At 50.7% G+C, this 15,975-nt stretch overlaps 2 protein-coding genes across 3 annotated transcripts in view; one reads left to right on the forward strand and one right to left on the reverse strand.

Annotated features, from left to right (window-relative positions):
- The window catches only part of CCDC33 (coiled-coil domain containing 33), a 112,866-nt gene extending 112,181 nt beyond the window's left edge, over positions 1 to 685 (forward strand). The window contains 1 exon segment of the mRNA XM_019668003.1: positions 298 to 685. Within this exon segment, the coding sequence (XP_019523548.1) occupies positions 298 to 405 (108 nt within the window). The 3' untranslated portion in view covers positions 406 to 685.
- A 1,365-nt stretch (positions 686 to 2,050) lies between these two features.
- CYP11A1 (cytochrome P450 family 11 subfamily A member 1) lies at positions 2,051 to 15,507 on the reverse strand. Of its 2 annotated transcripts, none has more exons than XM_019667914.1 (9): positions 15,184 to 15,507; positions 10,702 to 10,857; positions 8,883 to 9,082; positions 7,677 to 7,880; positions 6,731 to 6,888; positions 3,793 to 3,959; positions 3,431 to 3,509; positions 2,743 to 2,940; positions 2,051 to 2,353 (listed from the first exon to the last, which is right to left on the reverse strand). In XM_019667914.1, the coding sequence occupies exons 1-9, from the start codon at positions 15,450 to 15,452 to the stop codon at positions 2,222 to 2,224; spliced, it is 1,563 nt and encodes a 520-aa protein (XP_019523459.1). In that variant the 5' UTR covers positions 15,453 to 15,507; the 3' UTR covers positions 2,051 to 2,221. The 2 variants fall into 2 exon arrangements, with proteins under 2 accessions (XP_019523459.1, XP_019523460.1); XM_019667915.1 differs by having other exon boundaries at positions 8,883 to 9,107; positions 15,184 to 15,299.
- Between the last annotated feature and the right edge of the window lie 468 nt (positions 15,508 to 15,975).

A 15,975-nucleotide genomic window follows, 5' to 3' on the forward strand; every position in this document is an offset into this window, starting at 1 on the left:
CCACCCAACCCCCAAAGCAAAAGCCTTGATTGCTCCTACTCTTGAGCCATCAGTACTCAGCTCACTTCCAAGTGAAAAAGATGGGGGGGCGCTGACAGGGCACACAGGGTTACCTTTGCAAACTCACCTGCTGAATCCTGGGAACTTTTGGAGAAATTGGATATGATCTGCTGTGGTTAAATGGGTTTGGAAGTCTTTGAAAAGTCATGGCCCTCTGAGACATGGCTTGCTAGGCAAAATGCATTTGAATTTGGGGGGCAAGGGTAGACTCACCTCATTTTGCTTTGCACAATGCAGAACCCCTCAACCCACTCCAAGGACTACGGGCCACCCTCAAAGTTGGACACCTTGATGCCCAGCTCAGAGACTAAGATCAACAAGCCCTCAAACTCCCAGCAGACCTGAGTACTGGAGCAGCCTCCCCTCTGTGTGCTGGGGCATCTCATCTCCATCCCCGAAAAATGACTTCATGAAACGCTGTAAATCACTGAGCATTCGCCTCTTTCCTGGAGCAGGGCACCCTGGAGGGCCCGGCTTCCTCCTCTCAGACCCCACTCTGTGCCTGGCCCTCTGCTACAGCTCTATAGCCTGTCCTAGGAGCTACCATCTTTGCAGGGCCAAAAGCCATAGTGGACCCGGCTAGGAGAAGAGTCTTTCCAAAGCAGGAGCTAGGGTGACAAGCTCTTTCCAGACCTCTGGAAGAATGAGATCACCAGAGGCAACTCTGTTAGGAGATGGGAGGGATGCTGGGACTTTCCACCAGCCCCCAAACATCAATCATAACTGAAATCCCTTCATTTAAGTTTGGTTTATCTGTTTCTTGGGAGTGGGGAGACTTGAAGCCTGCCTATGGCAATCGTTACATGATACGTGTGAAATACCCGATAACCAGGGCTAGGCTGAGCCTGCCATATGGTATCCAATGTAGCCAGCGACAGGAAAGCAGATGGGACTATGGTAAGGAGTCCTCCACGGAGAGTCAGGAGCTCTTGGTTCTAGCTACAAGCATACTGTGTGACCTTGGGTGACTCAAGCAACCTCTCAAGGCTTCTGTTTTCCCATCTATCCCATGCAGAGCTTGCCCTCTTTGATGGTAAGTCCCTTTCCAGCTTTAACATTCCTGAGTCAAGATGACTCAGGCCAGGAGAAGAGAAAGGAAACTGGAAGGAGAGAGACAAGGAAGAGGACTGTGATGGGAAAAAACAGAAAGCTCCAAGAGCAGACTCAGAACCTGCAGTTTCTGGTGGAAGATTTCAAGCCAGCTGGGCTGCAGTCCCTGCTGCCTGCGGGACTTAGGATCAGATAGCCAAGGGCCAGGAAGGATCAGGCACCTGCTCAGGTTGGGAGATATGGGACTCAGAGGGGGTGGAGGGGGCCAAAATTGGGACCAGTGTCAGGCAGTTCAAATAATGGACCAAAGATGCTGATGCAGTCCCCCTGCCTTCCGCCCAGAGCTTGGACAAGTGGGCATGTCCCCCTAGAGCAGGAAGCTGAGGCCAGGGGAAGTCCAGAGAAGGGTCAGGTGGGGAAGAGGAAGCATGCTGGCCTTTTGTCCCAGGGTCAGCCACTTCACACCAAGCCCTCACCCACAGGCCTCAGCCCTGGCCATGCCCAAGATTCTGGCTGGACCTTGGCAGGAAGTCATGACTCCACCGGGACCTCCCTCCCAGGGTTCAGCCAAACAGAACCTTGCATGAGCCTCACCCCTGAGAGGGGGGTCTGCCCCGGAAGCCATGATTGGCCCACACCTTGCAGGCTGCTCTGTTCTCTCAGCACAGTTCCACCGGGTTCTCTCTCCCTCTGCCTGCTGCCTCCAGCACAGTAGCAATAGCCCTCCATCAGCTCTACCTCGCCCCCAGCCCTAGGCAGCAGGGGGCTTGATCCTCCTGGCTCCTGAGCTGCTGTAGGTGTGTGGATCTCAGCAGAAATGGCTTCAGGCATGGCTGCCTCAGATCCCCCATTCCTGCTCAGGTCCAACTGTTGACCTGGGCCAGGGAGCATCTCCACAGGAGTGATGGATACCTTAGGGGCCAGATGGAAATGAAAACACTTCGCGTAGTTCAGTCCTTTATTGCCGTCATGGGGTAGGTGAAGAGGGGAAGAGTTGAGTGAAAGAGGAGTGCTTCAGCTGAGCTGGGGCAGAAAGGAGCAGGCTGAGGACACAGGTAGCTCCACAGGCCACACCCCTCGGGCCTTCCTCCCCCCCCCCCACCCTCTCTGATCACACTGCGGGTGGGTCCTGGGTGAAGGGCCGGAAAGTGAAGAAGATGGGCTGGTCGGGCATCAGGATGAGGTTGAATGCTGTGCCCACGTCATTGAGATGTTGGATTTCAACTCTGAAATTCTCTAGAATCTGAGAAAGGGGATGGTGGGCTTAGGGGAGAGATGGAGAGGATCCCTCTCCCCTGGGCCAGGCTATTGCACTTGTAGGCGGTGCCTGTTGAGTGTGATGTGAGGAACTCCAGGAGTCCACGCCAGCTCCTACCTAACCCTGCAGTGCCTGGAAACACCGCTAGTGCTGCCCCCTTGATTCAGGCGTTCACTTTACTTTCTACAAAATCTTATCCCACTCCACCCCCATCCCATCACCGCTGTGGGGGAACAGATGGCCGGGGGGCACCAACGAATCACAAGTGGATTAGCCTAAAATGAGAAGTAGCCGGGAATTGTGGGAAAGGGCTCTGGACATCGATGGGCGTATAGGAGGGTTGGGGCCTTTATTAAGACCGGGGCCAGACTCACATGGATGAGGAAGAGGGTCATCTCGAGCTCAGCGATCCGTCGGCCCACACACTGCCTAACGCCCCAGCCAAAGCCCAGGTTCCGGAAGTGGATGAGGTCCTTGTTTTTACCCAGCCATCGGGTGGGGTCAAATTTACCCGGATTGTGGAAGAAGGTGGGGTCCTGGCCCATGGCATAGACAGACACCTGCACCAATGTCTGGAAACAAGGTGACGAGAGGCTGAGTAGGCCTCACCCCCTCACGGCGGGGAGCGCAGCCCAGCTTTCCCCGTCCTCTTCCCCAGCCTGGCTGCCCGCTGTTCAGCACAGACACTGCCCACTGTGGGAATTTGAACAAGATCCCACCCCTCCCTGAGCCTCGCCCATAAAACAGGCATGACTGAAAACACCAGGCCAAGGAGGGCCCAAAGGATCGTGCTGCCCTTTCCTCAGCACTCGAGGGCCCCAGAGACCAGGCAGCCTGGGGGGGGGTCTCCCTCCTAACCCTGGGCTTGAGCAACAGTCCAGACATCATCACCCACTGTGCCTACCACCTCTGCCCTTCATTCAAACTTTGCTGCTGCCAAGGACCCACCAAGCAGCTCCAGGAAGGCAGGACAGAAGCCCCTGTCGCCACCATCTGTAGGCATCTGCATGAAGTTGCATGTCTGCCCCCAGCCTCTGTCTGCAGCCCTCTTGCTCTACCTACCTTGGCAGGAATCATGTAATCTCGAAGAACCAAGTTGTTTGCCACATATCTCTGCAGGGTCACGGAGATGGGGTGGAGTCTACAGAGGAAAGCATTCAGAAGCTAATGCCCAGAAGCCCAGACAAAGCCCTCACCCAGCCTAGCACAAGTCTCAGCTGCAGCACAGGTGGGGGTGGGGGGAGGTGGATAGGATAGAACGGGGTATCTGGAGGCAGGACCTGGACTCTATTTCTTCCTCCTCACTCCCAACTGTCTCCCCTAGACTCACTTTCTGCTACTATTCCCCTCCACCAGCCCGTAAATCTGCCCCCTCGTAACCCAGGTAACCCTGCCCGGGATTTGGGGAGTGAGTGTGGGCTTGCCTCAGTGTCTCCTTGATGCTAGCTTTCAGTAGTGGGACCAACTGCAGCATCTTGCCCATGTCTTCCCTGGCCTGGCGCCGGGCAGCCAGGACCTCCTCCCGCAGCATCTCCTGCACCCTCAGGCTGCGTGCCATCTCGTACAAGTGCCACTGCAGTGTCATGGATGTCTGGCAGGGAGTGTGGGGGCACAGAAGACCAGGAGTGCCTGTCACTCCTGGGACACCCAGACCCATGCTACATTTTCATTTCCAAAAACCCCTCCCTACCCTCATCCCAGTGTCCAGAGACCATCACCTGCAAAAGCAAAGCCCAATTCAAAAGGCATAGGCCCAAGAAGTCTTCCTCCTGCCCAGGTAGGAATGTTTGGGGCAGCACTTTTCCTGCCCTTGGCCCTCCTGTTGCCAGAGCCCACTGTCTTCCCAGCCAGCAGAGGGCACCCACACAGCCAATGCCTTCCTGCAAAAGACTGCAGAGGCCCACAGAGGCCAGAGCCCACGCCTGTGACAGTTGTCCCAATGATGGACTACCATTCTTTTAGAAATGCTGATTAAACATGCAGCCCTTTCTCCAACAGAACTTGCCCAAACCTTCACATTTACCTAGGATACCGGAACCAGAACAATCAGACCTGGTTCCTGTCCCTGTTGAAGTTAGCTTGTGGTATATACTGCAATGAGCCAGCTAATCCCAATGTTAGCGGGGGGTCATGACTATTAGCTCTTCCCTGGAGGTATAAGCGGCCCTCATCAAGCCCACAGTCTCAGGTCCTTCTGTGGTGGGACCCCAGGCTGGGGTAGCCCTCTCTCTCGGGCTAGGACACAGGTCAGCATGTTATCTTATCTAGGAGCACATTTCTGTCCACGAGGTTTAGACACCCTCCCTCTTCCTCTCAGCAGAATATCATGAAAAAAGTGCCATCCAGTCACTTCCCAGTTTGAAATCCTTGCCTGGCTCCCTGATTCCCCCAGATCAAGTGCAGAGGCTCTGACCTGACCTACAGGACCCCCAACACCTGCTTGCTGCTCGCAGCCCCGCACCCCCGCCTTCAACAGGCACCTCATAGTTAAGTTGCACTGAGCTACCAGCCCCTGAAGCCCGGAAATCTTTGTCATGCTGTTTCCTCTTCCTAGAATTCCCTTCCCAGCCTAGGAAGCCAGTCTATTCTCCAACCTCTATGGAGGGGCTACTCAGGAAATAATTGTGTACAAAGGTAGTCAACTAAGTTACTAGCAGTGTGACCTTAACTAAGTTATTTAACTACTATGTGCCCCAGTTTTCTCACCTGAAAAAGAGGGATAATAGCAACATATGTCACAGTTTTGAGAATACTAATTGAGTTAATACATGTCAAAAGCTTAGGATTCTACCTGCCATATAGTATGGGCTGAATAAATGTTACCTAACAATAATAGCTGCTTTGGTGCAGGTGAGTATTTTTTTGGCGATCTCTTCTTAAAATATGCTCAAAGACTCCATCTGCAGCCTGTCACAGGGACTTAAAGTCTCCCCTTAGAGCACAATATAATAAGATATCTAGGGAGCAGTTATTCACCCAGGGGACTGACACATGCTTCTCCCTAGTCCTGAAATGCTATTCCTCCTTTCTCCTTCTGGTGCCTTCAAGACACGAGCTGAATTTTAGCTCTTCTGTGGAGCACGGTCCCTGACTTACAAGGCCATGGGGTTCTTGCCCCTCTTCCCAGCATTATCAGTACCTGGTACATGCCTGCCCATCCAGCCCTATAACACGGTGTGGTGGGCATCTGTGTACTTACTGCCTCCTTGTCATGGGCTGGATTGTGTCCCCACCCCCAAATTCATATATTGAAGTCCTAACCCCCAGTACCTCACAATGTGACTATATTTGGAGATAGGGTGTTTGAAGAGGTATTAAGGTACAATGAGATGGCCCTAATCTAATAGGACTTGTGTCCTTATAAGAAGAGGAGAGAGCGCAATGATGGTGCCAACTTGGGCCAGTGAAGCAACGTCCTCCACAATTAGACTGAAGAACAAAATGACAGCAACTTGTCTGTTCCCCTTCCCCCAATTCCCCAGCGCTGTTCCCATCTCCCCAATTCCCCAATAAAAATCTTAAAAAAAAAGAAAAAAAGAAGAGATTAGGACACAGACATACACGGAGGGAGGACCATGTGACGACACAGGGAGAAGATGGCACCTGCATGCCAAGGAGAGACGCCTCAGAGGAAACCAACCCTGCTGACACCTTGATCTTGGACTTCTAGCCCTAGAGCTGTGAGAAAAATAAATGTCTATTGTTTAAGCCACTCTGTGTGTGGTACTTTGTTCTGGAGCTCCAGCAAACTAATATACTCCACCTCTCTGAGCCATTTGAAACATTTGGGGTCTGTTGTATTCATCTTTATGATCCCAGTGCCTGAATCATAACTAGTCATCAATAAACACTAAATAATGAGCCCTCCCTATCATATTAGCATGAGAAAGTTTAAGATATTAGAGAAGGGGATGGTACACAGGAAGACAGGTTTTGATGTTCAGGAAGAGAATTCCCTGTGGTATTGTGCTGCCTGTGGAGAGGCAGAAAAGGCCGTGCAAGAAAGCGCCCAGGTAGGTTCCACCGGCTCCCAGCTTTCCTGAGGTTTGGCCAGGCTTCCTGAATCCAGGGAGCTGTATCCCCCACCTGTTACTGAAGGACTTGTCCTTTACAGACTCCATGGGCTGGCTACCTATGCCTCATCCCTCCCTTCTCATAGACAAAGAAAAAACGATGGATCAACCGCAAGACATGCTCCGTGGGTGACTGACTTGACCTTACCCTCCTAGGAGATGAGTATTTAGGAAATGGAGCCAGGAGAGGGAGCTCTACCCCTCAGGGGCAGGGTTTCCAATGAGGCAGGCCAGTGCGGAAGGGGCACAGCCACAGGAAGGGACAGGGGTGTCCCTGAGGCCTCCTCACCGTGTCCACGCCCCCCGCCAACATCTCCGTGACATTGGCCTTGACGTCCTCAAAGAGCAGCTTGTTATTCCCCAGGAGGCGGTAGAGGATGCCCGGGTACTTGTCAAAGTCCCTTTTCTGTCTCAGGTCCAAGTAGAAGTTCTGGGTATATTTTTCAGCTGTGGGGCAGGCAGGAGGAAAGGAAAACGAGTGAGGCTCTCTGTAGATGGGAGGGAAGGAGCGGGCCCTTGGTAAGAGGCAGTACCGAGGGCGTGAGGATTCTAGAGCCCTGTGCTTCCTCGGCTGCCATCTTACTGAACACATACTATCTGCTAAGCCCTTCCTATCTGTTTCTTCGTTTAATTCTTGACCATGACTCTGGGGGGTAAGTGATATCATCCCCATTTTACAGGGAAGAAAACAAAAGCCCACAGAAGGTAGTGACTTGCCCAAGGTCAGGTGGCATCAGGGGCAGACGCAGGATTTGACTCCAGGTCTGGCATCACCGCCACACTTCAGTCAGTCTTATATCTCTCACCCAAATCCCAATCTGTCACCAAAGCCGGGTCTGAAACACTAGTCCTTAACCCATGTTTGGGATCACGGACTCCTTGGAAGACTATGATGGACACCTTCGATCTTCTTCTCCATAAAAATCAAATCATCCCCAACAGCTGCCCACAAGCCACCGTTTCCAGGGCTTCCAGGGCCTTCCTGATGCCCACCCCTGGTCACCAGAGGGTGGGTTTGTACATGGCAACTCAGAGCCCATTGACATAACGTGGGACAAAGAGGCACACTGAGGCTTGGGATTTCCAGCTGTTCTCTCTCCCTCTCTCTCTCTCTCTCTCTCTCTCTCTCCCCCACCTCCCTGCCCCCAGGCCTGGGTTTCCCACCCCCTGAAGTAGACAGGGGTTTCCTGGCCCCCAGACTGAGCTGCCTAATGAGCAGCCAGAGGAATTCTCACCTTTATTGAAAATCACATCCCATGCGGCCGCATGTTCCCGCCACGTCTTGGTCCTGAACAGACGGAACAGGTCTGGGGGCAGCATGAGCATGGGGACACTGGTGTGGAACATCTGGTAGACGGCATCAATGAACCGCTGGGCCTCAGGGTCCACTACCTCCTCCAGCATCCCTAAGCGCTCCCCAAATATGACGTTGGTGATGGCTACAGGGATAGGCACAGTCTGAGGAGCCCTTTCCAGCCTGGCCATCTGACACCCTCAGCTCCCAGGTACCCCACTCCCACCCCTGCCAACACACAGGATCTCCTGCACCTGACCTCAGTCTCCTTCAGTAAAGAAACTGAGGCCTGGGGCCCATAGAGTTGGAATTGCAGGGCAGAGAAAAAGTGCCCTTCTGACAACCACTTAGGGGCAAGTGGAAGACCCCAAAAAGGGATCACTTAGGTAGGAAGCAGTCTCTAGCAGAGCTGGGAAAGGGCCCAGGCTGGGATGAAATTTCCCCACCCACCCTTCCAACAGCACCCCAAGCAGCCTCTGGGAAGAGAGATTTCTCATCTATAATTGACCAAATTGGCCAAATACTTCCTGAAACAGGCCAGATGGGAGAATGGGAGACATGAAACCCCATTAATTGGCCATCTAGGACTCACTCTGGCAGACCTAAGAAGTTATAACAACCCCAAGTTTTTTCCACCTCTGGGGTCAGGAATTTGAATGTTGATTTCATACCAAACTCTGAGCATCCCAAATCTCCTGCAGTGATCATGTGATCCCCATCAGGACATAGGTCCTTTGCATGTGCTGCTCCCTCTGTCTGTACCGCCCAACCTCCATACCCCATCGAATGACTCCTACGCATCCTTGAATACCCAATTCAGATGAACCACCCAGCCCTCCCACACCCTCCCAGACCTCTAAGGTCTATGTCCCAGGAGCAGTTTGCAGAATGGAGGGCTTTTCCACGCTCTGGCTTTGGAAGGTAGTGACAATGGGGATCCACAGTGTGGAGACCCTTGACCCCATAGCACGAATGCCAGATAAGAGTATGCAGCTCCTCCTGGGTAGCTGATGGCAGAGGGTGTGTTCAGCAACTCATCCCAAAGCCCATCTCAACACTTCCTCAGAGTCCATGCTGAGAGTCTCCAGGGGGGACACTGGGTGTTCCCACCCCCGAGACTGCTTCCAGGGAGGTGCAATCCCCTTACACTCGAAGGCAAAGCGGAACAGGTCATCACTGATGTCCCCTGAGAATTTTTCAGAGCCCTGCTGCTGGATGCGCCTGTGCAGGAGACTGACGAAGTCCTGGGACACGACTTCCAGCAGGGGGATGAAGTTCTTCATGGCTTCTGGAGCCATCACCTCCTGGTTCAGGGCCAGCCGGTCTTTCTTCCAGGCTCCTGACTTCCTGAGGAAACACAGGCCCTCGGGCCCTCACAGTCACAAACCCCAGGCTTCACAAACACAGACAGGACTGACGGGGATCTCCCAGGAGGCTGAGCACAGCTCAGAGTGCAGCACCCACGTCCAGCACCTTCCCTCACCGCCTCCCTACACCCTCTGCCTTGCACCGGCTCCCTGCTTCTGCAGGGCCTGAGGGAGGAGACAGGAAGAAAGCAGGTGAAGAAGAACAAAACCTGACCACCACCACCCCGCTGCTGTGAGCCAAGAACTCAGTCTTGGAGACCTTAAGACTCTTTCAAGCTCTCTAATCTTCACCTCAGCTGCAGGTATGTCTTCCCCGCCACTTCCCCTTCCTCCCACAGGAGGCTCACCTCCTGCTATTCAAGGGCCCCTGTATGTCACCTACTCTGACACAATTGACCAACCTCTCCACTGCACCCCTAGAATGTCTCATTATTCACATTGGTGGGGAACCTCAGGTGCCCAGAATTGGGTTAATGATAAACCTCGGCTTATGGCCCATTCTTGAAAATAGATCCCTGCAAAACCCTCTGTAGTTTGGGAGCTTTGTTTGCTTATGAGAATGGTATTATAAATTCACTACCCAATAGGAAAACTAGGAACTTGACAGTAATTTATGAGTGCCCACCTGGTCCTCCCTGGCTAAGAGGACTACCTACCTGACTCCTTTACTTGCTTTTGTGTATAGTTTCATCTGTTCGACATATTTCTAAAGCATACTTTCTTAAAATGTATGCTTATTTTCAACTTCGTAAAAAAAAAAAGCTGTCTTGACTTGGGGGATTTGCTTTTTTCACTCAATTTTATCTATGTTTCATCTGTATTGTTGGGGGATCATTGTGTTTGTTCATTCTGAGTGGCATATGCCACCACTCATGCATTCATGCCCCTATTGAGGAGGTTTCCTGGTTTTTGAGCTCATGAATGGCACTGCTGCCAACATTCCAGTACCTTCCTCCCCAGGAGGATGCTCTCTGGAGTAGATCCCTGAGAGTAGAACTGCTGTATCATAGATACGTGAGTATTCAACTGCAGGAGGTCATGTCCGGCCATTTTCTAAAGTGGTGGCCTCAGTTTTCACTCCCACTAGCAATCTATGAGAGTTCTAGTTGCTCCACATCCTAACCAACACTTGATATGGTCACATTTTAAATTTGTGATGAGTAATTTGGTGGAAAACAGTATCCACTATATTTAAGTACATCTATTTGTCACATGTTTCACTGCCCCTCTAGACTGTGAGGGACTCAGAGTGGCAGGGCTCTGCCCTACTTATCTCTGAATCCCCAGAGCTTGGCAGAAGGCCTGGCACATAGTAGGTGTCAATAAGATGGTACTTAATGAATAAGCCAATGAGAACTTCTCAAGGTCTTTAATTACTCATTGAAACCTTCAGCCTGATTGTTTCCCTGATGGTTGCCATAGCAGTTCACCATCACCATTCTCTCTTTTATGGAGGCAGAAAGATGACATGGATTTGCCTAGACGCCCCAGCTAGAACGGGCAGGGCAAGCGTGGTCCCAGCCCCTCACCCCAGCCTCTGCCCTTGCCACAGCTGCCCACCATCTCCCTCCAGCCCCTGGGAGATGACCCAGGACTCACTTGAACAAGACCCCGATGGGTCTCTGGTAATGCTGGTGATAAGCAACCCAGGGAGGGATGCAATATCGTTCTGGTGTGGAACCCTCATACTTAAAGAGAAGGGCCACATCTTCAGGGTCAATAATAAAAACTGACTCCATGTTGCCAAGCTTCTCCCTGGAAGGGAAGAGGAGAAGGACTATGACCTAATGATTCAAGGAGAGCAGTGCAGACCCCGGGCTATCAGGACAGGGGTCTCGGCTCCTTTGTAACCACCTCAGGGCTGAGCGCGCAGAGCAGACTGGCCTGGAAGTGGATCGTTTCCACAACCTTCTCGCTGGCTCTTACCCCTCTGAGTCTCAGTTTCCTCTTTCATAAAATGGAGAAAAATACAGCGCCTGTTTCACAGCGTTGCCAGAGGATAAGATGATATGAAGTCTATGGTTATGACTCCTATTAGGCATTCTGTAAGTGACAGCTCTATGTTTCTTGTACTATCACATTGGCTGCTGCTGTACCACAGCACGTCCCCCAGGAGCTGTCCCGTTCCCACCCCAGCCTTCCATGGGCCATCAAGTCCTACATCCCGTGCTTGTCCTATGCTCATTCTTCCTGTGTGTTCACACCCTCAGCACTCTCTCACCCACCGCATGGCTCAGAAACATGGCACCTTCACATCACTGTTGGAGTGACCCTGGGCTGGAATGACTCCTTGCTGACAGGTCATACACCGAGCCATTCAATCCCTTCCAGGCTCTAGAATTAAAATTCTGGGCATGGCCACCCTGCCTCCAAGAATCATAGGCCTGACAAAGCACTTTGTCTCTATTAAAACAACACTGCCCGGGCCGGGCGAGTGGCGCGTTGGTTAAGAGCTGGCTTGGGGCTCCAGAGGGCCCCAGTTTGAATCCCACATATGAGGGCCAGTGACACTGCCCTCTACAGCTAAGATGCTGAACAACGGCTCAACCTGGAGCTGGGCTGCTGTGAGTGGGCTGCAGCCCCTGTGGCAGAGGGTTGCCATGGGCTACCGTGTGTAGCCAGCAGCCAGCGTGAGAGGCCAAGCAGCCGCTGTGAGCAGCCGTCCAGAAGCCAGCGACTGATCTGCCTCGCCCTGGAAGAGCACAATGATGGTACCAACTTGGGCCAGTGAAGCAACGTCCTCCACAACTAGACTGAAGAACAAAAGGACAGCAAATTGTCTGTTCCCCTTCCCCCTGATTCCCCAGCGCTGTTCCCATCCCCCAATTCCCCAATTAAAAAAATATATATTAAAATTTTTTTAAAAAAATAAATAAATAACTAAATAAAAATATTTAAAAATAAATAAATAAAATAAAATAAAACAACACTGCCCCAGATATAGGTCATCGATGTAAAAAACATCCAAACCTGTAAAGAATTTTTTAATCTTTTTTTTCTTTTCTTTTTTAGTTTTGTAGAGAATTTTTATGAGTTATTTTAGCCAAAACTGAAGACCATTGCCAGGAATCAAGATGTAAAATCCTTCCAGAGAATGATAGTTTTGCAGTTTCTTTTATGCATTTGAAATAAGGAGGGAATGAAAAGAAGATTACAAGGTGGGGATTGGATTAAAGATTGTCGAGAGTGCGCTCTCTTGAGGGTGGTCACACATTAGGAGAGGTCTGAAAGAGGCCTTTCAAAGGTGTGCTAACCTAGATGCACAGAAACACTAGACAGGGCTTGCCTAAAAACCTTTCACTCAAGGAGTCATATGCCTGGGGCAGGACTACCCACCATGACCTGTCCAGTTAGGAATTTATGATCAGATCACCCTGTGAGATGACTTTCCCTAGAACCCTTCTTTAGTCCACAAGATATACCTCACAAAACACTTTGCAATCAGTCTCTTTTAAAATACAACTGTTGGATAATCACGGGGATATAAGTACAGCATAGGGAATAAAGTCAATAATATGGTAACAACTATGTATAGTGCCAGGTGGTACTAGACTAGTCAGGGGGATCACTTCTTAAATTATATAAATGTCTAACCATATGCTGTACACCTGAAATTAATACAAAATAACACCAAATGTCAACTGTAATTGAAAATTAAAAAGGGGGGAAAAGGTGAAGGAGAATAAGAGGTCCAAATTTCCAGGTATAAAACAAATAAGTCATGGGGATGTAATATACAGCATGGAGAATAGTCAGTAATATTGTCAGATGATTGCTAGGCTTATGGTGATCACTTCTTTAGGTATATAAATGTTGAACAACTATGGTGTACACCTGAAACCAATATGATATTGTATGTTAGCTATATTTTTAATAAAAGTCTTTAAAAATAATAATAATAAAATAAAATACAACTTTTGGGAAACCACAGAAAATCCCACTTCTCACTTATGTATGTATGTCTTTTGCATAAGAAAATCAATTCAAGATATACTTTAAGGCAAAATATTAGAAATACGTACAGGTACAAGCTAAGTTCTCCCTCCCTCCCTCCTTCCCTCCCTCTCTCTCCTCTTCCCTTCTTTCCTCCCTCCTCCCCTCTCCCTCCTCTGGGGGAAGAGGGGGAGAAGGAGAGCATACTGCTTTAATTGTTGACCTATAAGCCCTGAGCCTACCTTCCCAAGTCTCATAAAATCCCTTCAGTGTTTTTCCAGCTACCACATGTCCTCACACCACTAGCTCCATACCCCACCCTGGTTCAGCAAGGTCCTTGAACTGCTGTTATTATCAATTCCACTTCTGGGAATCTAGCCCAGACAATGACCTGACGTGGGGCCTGATGCCTGATGGATGAGGAGGTTCATCATGGCATCACGTCCAGTAGCAGAAAAACCCAGAGTGGGATAAATGTCCACTTTAAAAACTAGCTAATGTGGCTTATTCATACTATGCACTATGATGCTGCCTTTTTACATTAAAGAGGAAAGAAGTCCTCGCTATATTGCTATGGGACAACACCAAACAGTGAGTCTAACATATTCACATTCCTAACGGTACATAAAAGTTACCAAAATTGAAATTCGATGTGATTTTAACGTTTCATTTGTGTTTGTCTATATTTTCCAAATTGTTCAAAAATATGGACAGGAACAGCCTTAGTGTTAAGAGAAACCTATGAAAGGTATAATTAAAATTCCTCGTGTTTATTCAGAAGTTTATAATTTCCAGCTGTACGTTAAAATACAATGGTGACACACTGAACTGGAAGTCAGACAGTTGGAGTTCCAGTTTGGCTTTGTCCTGATGAGCTATGAGACCTTTGGCAAGACTCTTGTCCTCATTGTTCACATCTGTAAAATGGGGATTATAACACCAACTTCAAGAGCATGCTGCAAGGCTCAGGTGAAAGCGATTTAGAAAACAGAAAGGGGTTTAATAAAATAAAGGTTCCTGCTGGGGATAGGAAGCAGGGAATAGCAGGAGAACACCATGAAGGGAGGCTGGGGCCAGAGGCACTGACAGGCCTACCTGAGAGAAGAGAGACTCGAGCTACCTTTCCCTAAGCCTGACACTCAGCCTGGGGCCCCCTGCCTCCAAACCAGCTGGGGAAAAGGCACTTTAGACTTCAAAAGGAGTTGTGGGAGAGGGAGGATATGACCCTGTCAAATGAGCAGCTGGACCCCTGACCCTTCCACAAACAAGCCTGCCCTCCTGCCCCCACCCAACCCAGCCAGCAAGCCCCAACATGCCCTGTGATGCCCTTTCCTCATCCTAACATTTCACTCAGAGGAAAATGCACTGTCCTTCCTGATGCTCCCTCCCTGCCCCACTACCACCTTCACCACCTCCCATTCCCCTCAACTAGGCTCTCAGAAAAGAACCCAGGTGTGGCCTGAAGGCGGCCTACCTTAGAAACTGTTAAACCAGAACAAACAAGGCCTCGCACCGGGGGCAGTCCTCAGATACCTGTACCCACGACCCCCCCACAACCCCCACCCCCGCCCCAGAAGTGGCCGTGCTCAGAGGCCAAAAGACCAAAATCCCTTGCTCCTGGCAGGAAAGCAAGGCAGATGCTTGGAGAAGAGGGGTTCCAGCCTGGCCAAGTGAAAGGGACAAACTCAGCTGCTCCAGGCTGCACAGGGCTGAGGGGCGAGGCCAGCACCCCAGCAGGACAGGGATCTAGCTGGGTGACCAGGGCAAGAATCCTAACCTCTCTGAGCTTTAGTCTCTTTTGACAATGAGGATGATAAAACTTACCTTCCGAAGGGTCCTGAGGATAATGGATATAGGGAGACAGTTAACAGGGTTTGTTCTTTACCATCCCTCTTTACCCCCCATAATGTTTCAAAGGGTGTAGGACCTGAGAAGGGTTGAGGCCTAAGAGCTGGGAACTGAGCCCACTGCCAGGGAAGCCTTTTTCCTTCTCCTGCCACCATCCCTAGGCATGGAAGAAATAAAGCCAAAAGGTGGACAGGAAACTAAGATGGGCAAGCAGACCATTTGGGGAGGGGGAGCACAGCAAGGCTGTCTAGGCCCCTCAAACTCCCTATCCCCCCAGTCCCCACTCTCTGCCAGGCTTACCTGTAAATGGGGCCATATTTCTGGAAGTTCTGGACTTGGTGATAGTGGAAATTCTGTGAGCCCTTCTCCCTCCAGAAATGGTACAGATTTAGCCAGCCATTGTCACCAGGGGAGGGGATCTCACTGATAGGGCGAGGCACGTGAGTGGAGATGCGGGCTCCCTCTCCAGTGGGCACCCTGGGGTGCCCGAGGCCCTCCTGCGGAGGGTTCAGGAGGGGCTGGCAGCCTTTGACCAGGACTGAGCGCAAAGGAAGTCCCCTGGCCAGCATGCTGTCCCCACGACTCCCACTGCAGCAGGACCTGACAGGGACTCTGGCCCTGGTCCCTGGGAGCCCAGCTTATAACCTCCAGCTCAAGGTTAAGAGAGAAGCTGACAAAGCAGTCATCTGCCCTCCTCTTCCTGTTGGCTCTTGCTTACACACAGCCCCTCCCAGATGGGGGTACCAAGGCTCCGTCTGGAATTTCTGCAGCCAGAGAGGCTCGCCAAAGCACAAGGAGACCCCTCTGTCTCTGTCCTCAGTGCCAGCCCCAGCAGGCCCCTGAAATGGTACAGAAAAGATACAGGTTTGTGCCTCTCCCCTGCTGGTGCCTCCTGCTGACCCCTGCAGTTAGGCCCTGCTGCTAGCAGACATCTACCAGGATGTGCCAACAGCCTGGGATGGGAGTAATAAGGTGAGGGCCTGAAGGAAGGTTAGAGACAACACACAAATTTGGGGCAGAATACATTTTAATTGCAACCCCATTACATATATATATATATATATATATATAATATTATATTATATTATATAT

Source organism: Hipposideros armiger, unplaced genomic scaffold (genome assembly GCF_001890085.2).
Source record: "Hipposideros armiger isolate ML-2016 unplaced genomic scaffold, ASM189008v1 scaffold_511, whole genome shotgun sequence".
NCBI lineage: Eukaryota > Metazoa > Chordata > Mammalia > Chiroptera > Hipposideridae > Hipposideros > Hipposideros armiger.